The sequence below is a fragment of the Monodon monoceros genome, unplaced genomic scaffold (assembly GCF_005190385.1).
Source record: "Monodon monoceros isolate NGI ecotype Baffin Bay Population unplaced genomic scaffold, NGI_Narwhal_1 Super_Scaffold_10, whole genome shotgun sequence".
NCBI lineage: Eukaryota > Metazoa > Chordata > Mammalia > Artiodactyla > Monodontidae > Monodon > Monodon monoceros.
In genome coordinates this window covers 57,697,249-57,709,886 of record NW_021703766.1, presented here as the reverse complement: position 1 = coordinate 57,709,886, position 12,638 = coordinate 57,697,249, and the positions used below count along the sequence as shown (strand labels likewise).

At 52.8% G+C, this 12,638-nt stretch overlaps 1 protein-coding gene across 1 annotated transcript; it reads right to left on the bottom strand.

Annotated features, from left to right (window-relative positions):
• Positions 1 to 343: 343 nt before the first annotated feature.
• Positions 344 to 12,197, bottom strand: ZNF8 (zinc finger protein 8). The gene is made up of 4 exons (XM_029240709.1): positions 12,002 to 12,197; positions 7,374 to 7,500; positions 6,984 to 7,079; positions 344 to 2,541 (listed from the first exon to the last, which is right to left on the bottom strand). The coding sequence occupies exons 1-4, from the start codon at positions 12,065 to 12,067 to the stop codon at positions 1,145 to 1,147; spliced, it is 1,686 nt and encodes a 561-aa protein (XP_029096542.1). The 5' UTR covers positions 12,068 to 12,197; the 3' UTR covers positions 344 to 1,144.
• Positions 12,198 to 12,638: the final 441 nt, after the last annotated feature.

The window sequence follows — 12,638 nt, the reverse complement described above, 5'->3', positions numbered from 1 at the left end:
GCTTCATACCAACTACGAATGCTAAAAAACAGTGAAAAAAAATTACTAAAAACCATGTTGTGCACGTGCTCATGATGTCACTTGTTAAAATCAAACGTATAGGATTGTTAACACAGCCCTGATCAATCAATTTACAGAGTCCGGGGAAAATCGGCTCTTGTGCTGGGCATGGTTTCTCCACCTCAGCGCCATGTGATTCTTTGCTGAGGGGCTGTCTGGGGCTTTATAGGATGTTCAGCAGCATCCCTGGCCTCCCCTACTGGATGCCAGGGGCACCCCTCCCTTCCGCCAGTCATGACAACCAAAATTCGTCCAGACATCATCAAGTGTCTCCTGGGGAACAAAAGCACTCTGAGTGAGACCCTCCATCATAGGCCACACTGCTGTTCTAAGGCGATGGCTTCCTGCGGGAGCTGTGACACCCCCCAGGGAACACTGTGGAATTTCACGGGGGCTCCTCTGACATTTGATTTGGGCATGAATGTGGCTGCCATGCATGCTCTAATGACTCTGAAGTGCAGAGCTGGCCCCAAGGGACCGTGTACATATGTGTGCAACCACCTGTCTGTAATGTATGAATTGAGACCCTGGGTCGACTCCAGGTACAAACCAATTAATTCCTGCAAGTTTAAATGTTATACATAAACCTTCCAGAAACGCACTGGCATTTTGTTTTGTTCAAACCTTTTCCAAGACTTAGTCACCACTTTGGGAAATCACACCCACACAGGAATGCCTCTCGTAATGCTTCCATGGTCAACACTACACCCCGTGTACCAGACGGCAACAGGCAATGCCCCAGGTCTCCGGGCACAATGGCCACAAGGTCACAGGGAGAGATACCACCAAGTCAGCACACGTTACCCTACTGTAAATTACTTTTGCTTTAATTATCCTTTACAAAATGGGGGCACGTATGGATTTTTCAACATTACACGTGTGGGGGTTACATTACCTGTCAATTCATTTCAGGGTACTGGGCTTGATAGATTGGAGAACCACTGAGCTCAGGTGTTTGGGAAGCGTCATTTCCTTAGGAAATCAGAGGGCATTTCTACCCCAGCCCCCCTTCCATAAATACACCTTGTAGGACTTACCACATTTTTGTACCTGTGGTTCAAAAGTCATCCGCAGAGTTTCTCCCCTAGGTGGATTCTCTGATGTCAAACAACACGGACGTGCCCACAGAAGGCTCTTCCACCCCAATAACGTGCACTGGGTTTTTCTCTTGCATGATTTCGTGGATGTCAAACAGGGCCAGTGCCCTGCCTGCCGGCTGCCCTGCCTTCGTCCCGGCCCCAGGGCTCTCACCCGTGGGCCCGAGCTGGTGCCGCCCGAGGTGCGGGCTCCGGCTGCAGGGCTGCGGCCGCCGCCGGCCCCGGCCTCGGGGATCCTCCCTGGTGTGCGTTATCTGGTGTCGGATGAGGTGCGAGCTCTGCGTGAAACACTTGCCGCACTGGCCGCACCTGAAGGGCCTGTCGCTGCGGGTAGCCCCCTCCCCAGGGGTCAGGGGCTCCGGCCATGCCGGCGTGGGCTCGAAGGCCAGCCTCTGGCGGCAGTCATAGGGGCCCTCGCCGGCGTGCTTGCGCTGGTGCTGGGCCAGGGACGAGCTGTGCCGGAAGCCCTTGCCACAGCGGCTGCACTCGTAGGGTCTCTCGGCCGTGTGCGTCCTCAGATGTAGGAACAGGCACGTGGTGCGCGAGAAGGCCTTGCCGCACACGCTGCACGTGAACGGCTTCTCCCCGGTGTGCGTGCGCCGGTGGCGGCCCAGGGACGAGTTCTGGTTGAAGGCCCGCCCGCAGTCCTGGCACGCATAGGGCTTCTCCCCGGTGTGGATCCTCCGGTGCACCGTGAGGTGCGTGCTGTGGCAGAACGACTTGCCGCAGTCCGCGCACTTGTAGGGCTTGTGGCCCGTGTGGATGCGCTCGTGCTGCACCAGCGAGGAGTTCTGGCTGAAGGCCTTGCCACACTCCTTGCACGCGTACGGCCGCTCACCCGTGTGGATCCTCCGGTGCACCGTGAGGTGCGCGTTGTGGTTGAAGGACTTGCCGCAGTCCGCGCACTTGTAGGGTTTGTCCAGCACTAGGCTGCGCACAGGCTCGGGTTCTGGTTCCAGAACCGCCTGACCAGAAGAGTTGCTGCAGTCACTGTTGTCACGTGGCTGTCTTCCCGAGGAGCCCATCTGCTCACCGACTGCACTCGGGTTCTGCTGCGAGCTTGTAACCCATGAGTCGGGAGCACACAAACACTCTGTCCTGGAAGTCTCCAGGAGGGGATCTGGGTTTGGACTCAGGACACAGTTTTCCCCAAGTCTGAGACCTTCGTGACTTCCATCTTGAACCAGTGCTTCCTCGAGGCTGAATTCCAATTGCCTCAAATTACCCTGGTCCTTCTCGGGCCCCTGCACCCGGCCCTCATATTCCCAGTCTTCCCCCGGTGTAGCGGGACACAGAGCCTCCCCCAGGAAGCCTTCCCGCCCCTTCTCCTCAGGAAGGTCCTGCTCCTGGGGTGGTGCTCGGCCCTCAGGTCCAGACTCCCAGCCTGAAAGAAAACCCAAGAGCTGTGAGGGGCTAGTGGACACACCCTGGGCCTGTGACCTAACCTCCTGCCCCACCTCCCAATTCTGCTCTCACATTGACCCCAGTGCCCTGTCTGTAAACACAGCTTCACTCATTCATCCTTTCCACAAAAACTTCTTGAGCACCTGCCGTGGGCCAGATATTGGCCTAGGTCAGGAGCTGGCCAACTACAGCCCCCAAGCGACCGATGCTTTTTATGTTCTAAAGGGCTGTAGGAAAAAACATGTGACGGGTGGGCGGAATTCTGAAGCTGTCGGTGGCTGTCCAGGCAGTCATCCAGGTACTGCGCTCAGGTGACATTAAGCTTGCTCATCAGCTGGCCTTAAATCTCGAAGTAGGGAGCTGACGCTGGATCAGCTGCCTGGGCCCAAAGCAATCCCCTCAAGCTTTAAAAGCAGGAGGTAGAAGGCAGAGGCTGGCCGGCCAGGGGGCATGAGCCAGGGAATGCGGGGGCCTCTCAAAGGTGAGAGAAGCTCTCGGCTGAGTCTGCAAGGAAACAGGAACTTCAGTCCTATGACCGCATGGAACTGGATCCTGCCCGTGTCTAGATGCGGATTCTTCCTGTGCCTCCCAGTAAGTCGGCCCCCCGACCCCCAGCCCGCCAACGCCTTGTCTTTGGCCTTGTGGGCCCCAGAGCAGATAAACCAGTCAGGTCTGACAGAACTGGGAGATAATAAATGTATGTTGTCTTAAGCCGTGTTTGTGGCAATCTGTCTCAGCGGTGACGGTTGCCCGCAAAGCCTAAAATATCTACGGTCTGGCCCTAGATGCTGGGGACAACGCAGTGACCCTCTGGAGCTAGGGAGGCAGACACTGAACAAAGTGCAGAAGGAGCAGGCTTGGGTGGGAAACGAGTAGCTGAGTACAGAAGACCTAGGTGTGACAGGCCAGATCCCCAAGTGCAGGTGCCCTCTTGTCTGCGGACACCCTGGAGGAGCAGCATCTGGCCTGCGGATCCTCCAGAATCGCCCCTCACCCAGGCAGGGCGTGGAGTGGCGGTGGAGCAACTTACCGCACACTCACCCCTACAGCAGCACACGCCTACTCTCTGGAAGGCAGAGTCTAGAGCCAGATTTGGCAGGGCTGTGCCCCTTCTGGAGACTGCAGGAATGGGTTTCCTTGCTGTTTCCAGCGTCTAGAGGCGCCCACGTTCCTTGGCCCTTGCCCTCGCCTCCAGAGCCAGCAGCGGAGCGCCTGCCAATCCCTCTCTGACGTCACCTGTCCTCTTCCCGCCTCTCACTAGAGGACTGTTGTGACTGCACTGGGCTGGCCCAATAATCCAATGGACGGGCGCTGGGCATCAGGACGTGGACATCCTTGGGGGCCAGGCTCCCTGTTCACCCCAGCCCTCTCCAACCTTCTCACCTGCTGCAATCCTGTCCACAGCACACTCTATGTGTTCATTCACTTAGGGTCCATCTCACCACACCAGAATGTCCACAGCCAGTTCCTACAGCTGACAGGGAGCAGGTTCTCAAAAATACATGCTTCAGATGCGAGGCACTGAGGCACTGGCTGGGGGACAGGTGCCGTAGGAGCCAAGCCTGACCAGGCAGCAGGCGCCTGTCTCGCTCACCTCCAGTCCCCAAACTGGACTCCATGCACAGCACCCAGAGGGTACTTAACAAAAACACCAGCCAGTCCACAAGGACAAAAACACCAGCCAGTCCACAAGAACACTCTACAGGAATGTTACAGCAGCACTTTTCCCAAGAGCCAAAAAGTGGCAACAACCCAAATGTCCAAAAGTGTGGTCCATCCACATAATGGGATATGATTCAGCCATGGAAAGGAATGAAGTACTGACATACGCTACAACGTGACTGAACCCTGAAAACAAGATGTTCACTGAAAGAAGCTAGACACATACAAACTATTAGGTATTAAAATAAGCTACAAGGATATATTGTATTGATACAACACAGGGAATTTAGCCAATATTTTATAATAACTGTAAGTGGGGTACAGCCTTTAGAAACTGTGAATCAGTATATTGTACACCTATAGCTTATATAATACATACATCAACTATACTTCAATAAAAAAATAAAACATAACAGACACAAACAGAAAAAAAGAAAAAGCTGGACACCAAAGGCCACATACTGTAAGATTGCATTTAAATGCAATATGCAAATCCACGGACAGAAAGTGGATTAGTGGTTGCCGGGGGCTGGGAGGGATGAGGCGATAGAGTGACTGCCTTTGATATTGTCATTTAATAAGAAATATGTATTTGGTCTTCATCTCTGGTCCCCGGCACACAGCTCCTAAAAGGCTTGGGATTTCCTTAGTGAGAGGGGTCAGGAGTGTCTTTTGTTAATTGTAATAAGTCCCCCTCAACCATATGAGTTCAAGCTAACGAGGTGACTCGTGGTGGGCCTCTGGACAGCTTCAGGGGGAGCTTCAGCCCCTCTCCCCTGACATCTGTCTGTTCATTTGTATCTTTTATATCATCATTTACAAAAAACAGTAAATATAAACAGTGTTTCCCTGAGGTCTGTGAGCTGTTACAGCACATTACTGAACCTGAGGGGCCGTGGGAACTCCCGATTTACAGCCAGTCGGTCAGAAGTATGGGAGGCCCTGACTTGTGGCCAGTGTCTGAAGTGGGGGCAGCCGTATGGGACTGAGTCCTTAAGCCGTGGGGTCTGCACCAGCTCCACGGAGATAGCGTCAGAATTGGACTGAATCGTTGGGACACGCGGCTAGTGTCTGGAGGGGTGGAGAACTGGTTGTTGATGTGGAAACCCCACACGTTTGGTGTCAGGAGTGTTCTGTGGGTAAAAACAAACCATGGTACTGCTAATGGACAACTTCTGGGCAGCAGAAATGTTCTGGAACTAGACGCTGCTGATGGATGCACAACATGTGAATACACTCAAAACCACAGACTCGTACACCTTACACGGATGAATTTTATGGCATGCTTGGGACCTGGCAGCTGGAAGGAGGCTGTCCTGATGGGAGTTAGTTCAGGGCCTGGGGGTGAAGGCCAGCATTTGGGGCTGGAAGATGTCAGACAGGCTCCGTGGCCTCAGAGGAGACAGGGTACTTGTTAGTCCTGCCCCCGGGGTGATGGGCCACACCCTATTGTGGAGGTACCGGGGCTTCCCTACACATGGTGTCAGAGGCTTTCAGGTGGGAGGCTGGGCTGCAGGTACAGCTGGTTACGTATCCCGTGGCCAGAGCCCACTTCTTTCAGAAAGTAGTCAGTGTACCAACGCACCAGCCCCAGGGAAGGGATGGATAAGCCAGTGATGACAATCTAGACTCCCTCCTTCCAGCTTCCCCAGCAGCTGGGCTGACCCCCTCCTGACCAAGGAGACCTCAATGGACAACATCTGGAATTCTGATAAAAGGGGACAAATGTGATTGGCGCCATTCTTCCCAGCTCCTCCTGCCCCTGTCTGGAGCACAGATGTGACGGCCAAAGCTGCTGCAGCCACACTGAGCCCCAAGGAAAGGCCAGGAGAATCAGAACCATCAGCCCTGGCATTCCTGGAATGCCAAGCCAGCACCAGCAATGGCCACCTCTGGGCTCCTGCTTCGTGAGAAAAATGCTGCTCTCTTGCTTTGAGGAGCTCGAGCCCAGTTGTCAGGTATCTACGGCTGAACACAATCCTGTTCCCGAGAGAACAGAAGGGTGTAGGGAAGAGGTTTACAGGATGTGGACGTGCAAGAATGCAACGGAGAAGATGAAGGGCAAGTTCACACATCAGAAACGATCCTGTGGTAAGGGCACGCTGGGAAGGTTGCTGAGAGAGGGAAGAAGTGGTGCCTTCTGACCCCTCGAGGAGAGGCGGGAGGTCTCTGAGCTCAGAGAAAAGAGAGCACAGGTGAGGAGGCCTCAGAGCACCGGGAGCGCCCCAGGAAGGGGACGGGAGGACAGGGCCCAGACTGCCCGTGCAGAAAAGAGCTACAGGGTCGGCCCAAGGCTGCCATCCTAAGAGCGCCAGCTTTCAAGGCTGGTCTTTGGCTGGGTCTGGGAACTTGGATTTGGGGAGGAGGGTTGCCACAAACCTAACCGGTCAGAGGCTCACTGTGCCCAAACTCTGTGACAACAATATGGTTTAGGGCGAACACCTGCTTTCTCCTGGGAGCCTGGAGTCTTGGTCTGTGCCAGGTAGGGGGTGCCCACGTGACCAGCCCCCAATAAACCCCCTGGCACAGAGCCTATAGTGAGCCTCCCTGGCAGCCAACACTTCTCCCCTGTTGTCACAACTCACTGCCCGTCCAGGGAGGGATTCTGAAGCTGGCGTCTGGCCCCCTCTGGATTCGGCCCCACTGGCCTCTTCCCTTTGCTGACTTTCCTCTGTATCCTTTCTCGGGGATCCTGACACACCACCCCTTCCAAGCAGAACAACTGCTCCTGTTAGGGGTTCCCACTTGGCGGGTTCTCACCTGGACAGCGGCCCTGGGAAATTCCTCTCTCTGCCACCCATAGCTCAGCCCCTTGCTCCAGCTGGGAGATGACTTCAGGTTTGGGAAGCTCAGGCCCTGGAAACAGAGAAAGACAAAGGAGGTGGGAGCCTGCTCTGGAGAAAAAGAACCAGCCCAGGCTCCAGCCCTAGACTCCTGACCGTCAGGATATGGGGGCGCCTCATAAGTTTTTGCATTGGGACAGAAAAGGGCAGACACCCTCCTACCCGCATGTCCCATAGGAAATGAGAATTCAAGGTCTCTGATCCCTAGCCCAGGTCAAGTCCTCACACCAGAGGCCCCACGACCCATAACCCACGAAGAATAAGTCACCACAGGAATCTGATCGTCAGCTTGGGAAGTGGGCCTCACCCACAGAGAGCAGGTGCCTGAAGGTCTCCAGCATCACGTCACGGTACAGGGTCCTCTGGGCAGGGCCCAGCTGCCCCCACTCCTCCTGGGTGAAGTCCACAGCTACGTCCCGGAAAGTCACCGGCTCCTGAAACATCACACACACTCTCAATCAGCTGGACTGTCCTCATCAACACGCTCGGGAGAAGGAGAGGGGAAGGCGAAGACAAGCAGGCCAGTGTCCAGAGAGCGCACGTTCTGAGCGATGCAAGTCAGGTTTCTCTGGGTACCTACTGGGCTGCCTCATGCGGGGGTGGGCTGTATGGCGAGGACATGAGAAAGTATCCGGGCAAGACCAAAGCCAACCATAGCTGACCTACAACTGATCTCAGACAGGTGCCGGTGCTGACAGAGACCAGATTCAACTGCCAACCTGCAGATTTGTGGGCTGAAGAAATGGTTACTGTTCTAATCCACTAAATTTTGGGATAGTCTGTTGTGCAGCAACAACTAACTGACACACTAAGAAATCCTCAGATTCAAAGCAAGGCTTATCATCCTCCCTGAAAGAGGGATGTGCAGTTGAGGTCAGAAACTCGCTGGCCTTGAGAGACTGGGCAGGCTCACAAGTGACTAAAGTGAGCCCATGTAAGAGCTTACGAGGGTTTAACCGATAAGAGGTGACACGGGAAGTGATGAGTAATATGTGTGACCTGTCTGAAGGGGTGGCTGGGACTCAGAATCAGTTGACTGTGGGGAAATACAGGCCCCATGTGGTCAGATTTCCCAATCTCTGGTGAGAAGCTGAAAATTCGGTCACATTTTATGAAGTGAAAACTTTAAATTTTGGTAAGTTTATGCAATGTATTTAAAATGTTTCCCAACCCTTCTGTGGGCTGGCTGTGGCCATGATTAAAAGCTGGATCAAAGGTTTGGCTCTGCCATTTCCTCGAGAGGCAGAGAGCAGGTACCCACCTTTGCCTCCTCGTTTCCTTGTCTACAAACAATCACTCCTTGGGAGCTGTGATAGGGATTAAGTGGCTGGTAAACACTTCTTACAGGCCAACTGGATAGCCACATGCAAAAGAATAAAGTTGGTCCCCTACCTCACACCATATGTAAAATTGAACTCAAAATGGATCAAAGACATAAATGTAAGAGCTAAGACTATTAAATTCTTAGAAGAAGGGACTTCCCTGGCAGTCCAGTGGGTAAGGCTCTGTGCTTCCAATGCGGGGGGCCCAGGTCCAATCCCTGGTCCAGGAACTAGATCCCGCATGCATGCCGCAACTAAACTAAGAAGCCCACATGCCGCAACTAAAGATCCCGCATGCTGCAACAAAGATCCCACATGCTGCAACTAAGACCCGGTGCAGCCAAAATAAATAAATAAATATTAAAAAAAAATTCTTAGAGGAAAACACAGTGCTAAATCTTTATAACCTTGTATTTGGCAAAGGATTCTTAGATATAACAGCAAAAGCACCAGCAATAAAATAAAAAAATAAGTAAAACGGACTTCATCAAAATTAAAAACTTTTGTGTTCCAAAGGACATTATCAAGAAAGTGAAAAGACACCCATATGATGGGTGATGATAACTGCAAATCATATATCTGATAAATGACTTGTATCCACAAGATATAAACAACTCTTAAAACTCAATAATAAAGACAATCCAATTGAAATGAGCATAGGATCTATACAGGTATTTCTTCAAGAAGATATAAAAGAATATACAAATAGCTAATAAACACATGAAAATATGCTCAACATCATTCACCACCAGGGAAATGCAAGTCAAAATCACAGACCAAATACTTCAATTTTAAAATTGTATTTTCTTTTAAGAAAAACACAGTCAGATTTAAAAATATTAAAGATATTAAGGAAATATAGTACAGGTGCCATATGGCTCTGACAAAAATTGTGCAGCAAATATGCAGAACCCTTTGGTTGGGAACGGAGGTCTCTGCTCCTGTCCTCATATCCTCACCTCCCACTCAGAAGGTCCTCCAATCCTGACAACATGCTCCCTGTGCCTCCTGCCCCCACCCACCACCACCTAATCTGCATGGGGTACCAGTGACAGCCCAGCCACCAGGTCTTCAGACCCCTGCAAACCTCCTCCTCCTCTGCACTGTTGGGTCCCGGAGGGATGGGCTTTGTCAGACCCCATCCTCCCCCCTCACCCAGTGCCTTAGTTAGCTCTCAGTGTCTCTCCTACCCCCACCCCCCAGATGTCTGAATGTTTTTTCTCAAACCCATACCATTCCTGCTTAAAACACTTGAATGGCTCCTTTCCATCTTTGGATACAGGATGACCTCTTTTAGCCTGGCTACGGTTGGCTGAAAAACGGCCCCCAAAGGTATCTGGGTCCTAGTTCTTGGAACATGTGAACGTTACCATAAATGGCAAGAGGGACTTTGTGGACGTGATTAAGGATTTTAAAAATAGGGAGATTACCCTGGATTATCCAGGAGGTCCCTAAATTCAATCACAAATGTTCTTCTGAAGGGAAGGCAGAGGGAGATTTAACAACAGAAGGGAGAAGACAACGTGACCACTAAAGCAAATGCTATGCTGCTGGCTTTGAAGATGGACAAAGGGCTATGAGCCAAAAAATGCAAGCTGTACAGCTCTAACAGCTGGAAAAGGCAAAGAAACAGATTCTACCCTAGAGCCTTGACAGGAAGGGCAGATCTGCCCACATGTTGATCACAGCTCAGTGAAGGTGACTTCAGACTTCTAACCTCCAAAACTCTAAGAACAAATGTATATATTTTAAGCCACCACATTTGTAGTAATGTTATGGCAGCCAGAGGATGCTAATACCAGAAGCCCTCCACTTCTGGTCCTCGCCTCCTGTGGTGGCTGGCCTCCAAGATGGCCCCCAAGGATCCCCAGCCCTTTGTAGCCCCCTCCTATACGAGCAAGTTTGACTTATGTAACCAATAGGATATAGTAGAGTGTGAATTTTGACCCCAGGTCATAAGACATTGTGGCTTCCACATAGCTCCCTCCTGGATCACTCACTTTGTGGGAAGCTAGGTGCCATGTTGTGAGGCCGCCCCGGCAGCTCCACAGAGAGGCCCACATGAGAAGGAACACAGGCCTCCTGCCTGTCATGCGAATGAGCCATCCTGGAGGTGGATCCTCCAGACCCAGTCAAGTCTCAGGTGACAGCTGTCTAGGCTGACACCTTGACTGCCATGAGCCCAAGCCAAAACCACCAGCTAAGTCATTCCAGGATTCCTTTCATCAGAAACTGAGATAATATTTATTGTTGTTTTAGGCCACTACATTTTTCATTATTTGTTACACAGCAACCAATAATGAACACACTTTCTCTTAAGCCTCTCACTGCTGACAAAGACTCTCTCCTTGACCAAACTTTAGTCTGGTTCCTCACAACCCTCTTCCCAACTAAGCTTTGACTTCTGGGCTTCTGTGTCCGTTTCTGCATCACTCAGTTTTACCAAAAATCCACTGATTTAGCCAGGATCCCACCCTCTATATCTGACCACTCTTGATATCTTTTCAAAGTCCTCATCCCCCACAATCCTCCAGATAACATCCCCTCATTTGGGTGCTTCAGCAATAATCCTGTTTTAGGTCAGTTTAGCAAGAATTACCCCGCGCCCCCCCACTATAAATACCCACTTTTCCCTGTTGTATTCGGAATAGAGCCCAGCTCTATACTGAAGTCTCTTTCCCCCTATTGCAACAGTTCCCAAATAAAATCTGTTTTTACTGCTTTAACTACTGTCCAGCTCTGGTATTCTTTGACACTGCTCACTCCCTGCCATCCACAGCAAAAGCAAACTAAAGCGTGGTTGCATTTCCTGCCAATCTGCAACAACAAGTCTCTGAACACATGCACACCTAGGATTTTTGAGAGTCTCACTCTGCATTCCAAATGTGAAATAAATGCAACCCCCCGCAGACAACAACAAAAAGAAAGTCTGTAACTTCAAAGACCCGGAGCTTCAGGAATTATGAATTTCTTTTGGTTCCTGCTACGTGGAGTCAGCACTACATGGAGAACAGAGGTCACTTTGTCTAGAAAGGCTGGAGCTTTGAATCAGGCGCCTTCCCAGATGGCCTTGCAAGCAGACTACCCTGTACTGCAGACCCCACAGCCCCGCAGGGGTCAGACCCGGTGGTCGCTCCCGCCCCATTAACGCGGTGTGTGGTCACCTGTCCTCACCCCAGAGGCTGTCCCCGTCCGCGGGCCAGGGGGTTCGGGGAGCGGGGCTCTGGGTGGGTGTCGGTTGACTCCGCATGTTGAAGCATCTCTGCTCCAGTTACTATTACCCATGCTCATGGTGGTCGGCCTTCGGGGCGGGGCCAGCCCGGTCCTCGGGAATGACCCCAAGTTCTAGGCCGGGACGGAAAGGCAGGAGGACTTGCGGAGCATGCGCAATCGGGGACTGGAAGGCCTGGGTTCGATTCCCGACGCCACCCCTCACCAGCTGGGCTAGTCGGGGCGCCCGACCTGGGCTTCAGTCTCCCCGTATGACCAGGGGATAACGCCCGACCCTGCTCATCGTGCGCTGCGAGGGGTAAAGGGTCAATATCTGAGGGAGATGCCCGGCCTGGGGCCCGCGGCCGTCGTTGTTATTGTTACTATTATTGTTCCGCCGTACCTGCAGCCGTTCCGCCGGCGGCCCCGTAGCCATCGCCAGTGTCGCCGCTTCCTCCTCGGGGTCCATCCTGGGCCGACAGGTCGAGGACAGGCGCCCGAGGTGAACCTGAACCAGAGAGCCCCACCCGCTTCAGGGACCGCAGGACTCGCCGCCCGCCGGACAATGGCGGCCGCGCAGGCGACGCTGCAACTACAGCTCCCAGAAGGCTGTGCAGCGCGCTGCAGCCCCGGCCAATGAAAGCCTTCGTTCATCGAGCCTTCGACCAATGGGGGCTTCCTCTCGCTTGCCCTTCGGCCAATGGGGCCCCTAAGGCCGCCACGCTCTGGGCCTAGGCGGGCGGGGGTCCAGCGCCAGTGGCTATGGTGTTGCGGGCCCCGATGGTGGGGGAATCGTTCTCCCAGACCAAATGCCAGTCCGCGCCCTGCGGCCCCGCTTCCAAATGCCAGTCTGCGCCCTGTGGCCTGGCATCGGAAAGCCAGTCTGCAACCCGGAATGCCACGGCCCGGGTTGAAATCTGGGCCTGCTCTTCTCAGCTGGAAAGGCGCAGGAGGAGGCCTGGGGCTTTCCTTGTTTGTCTGTGGATCGTATACTGCCGTTGTGCTTAAAATATTTCTATGCTTTACAATTACATGAACGT

Excerpts from the sequence above, each read along its gene's own strand:
- ZNF8 (XM_029240709.1), bottom strand. The coding sequence starts at position 12,067 with ATGGACCCCGAGGAGGAAGCGGCGACACTGGCGATGGCTACGGGGCCG. Across the intron at positions 7,501-12,001 it reads CGCCGGCGGAACGGCTGCAG|GAGCCGGTGACTTTCCGGGA; the intron begins GTACGGCGGAAC and ends GTGATGTTTCAG. Across the intron at positions 7,080-7,373 it reads CAGGCACCTGCTCTCTGTGG|GGCCTGAGCTTCCCAAACCT; the intron begins GTGAGGCCCACT and ends CTCTGTTTCCAG.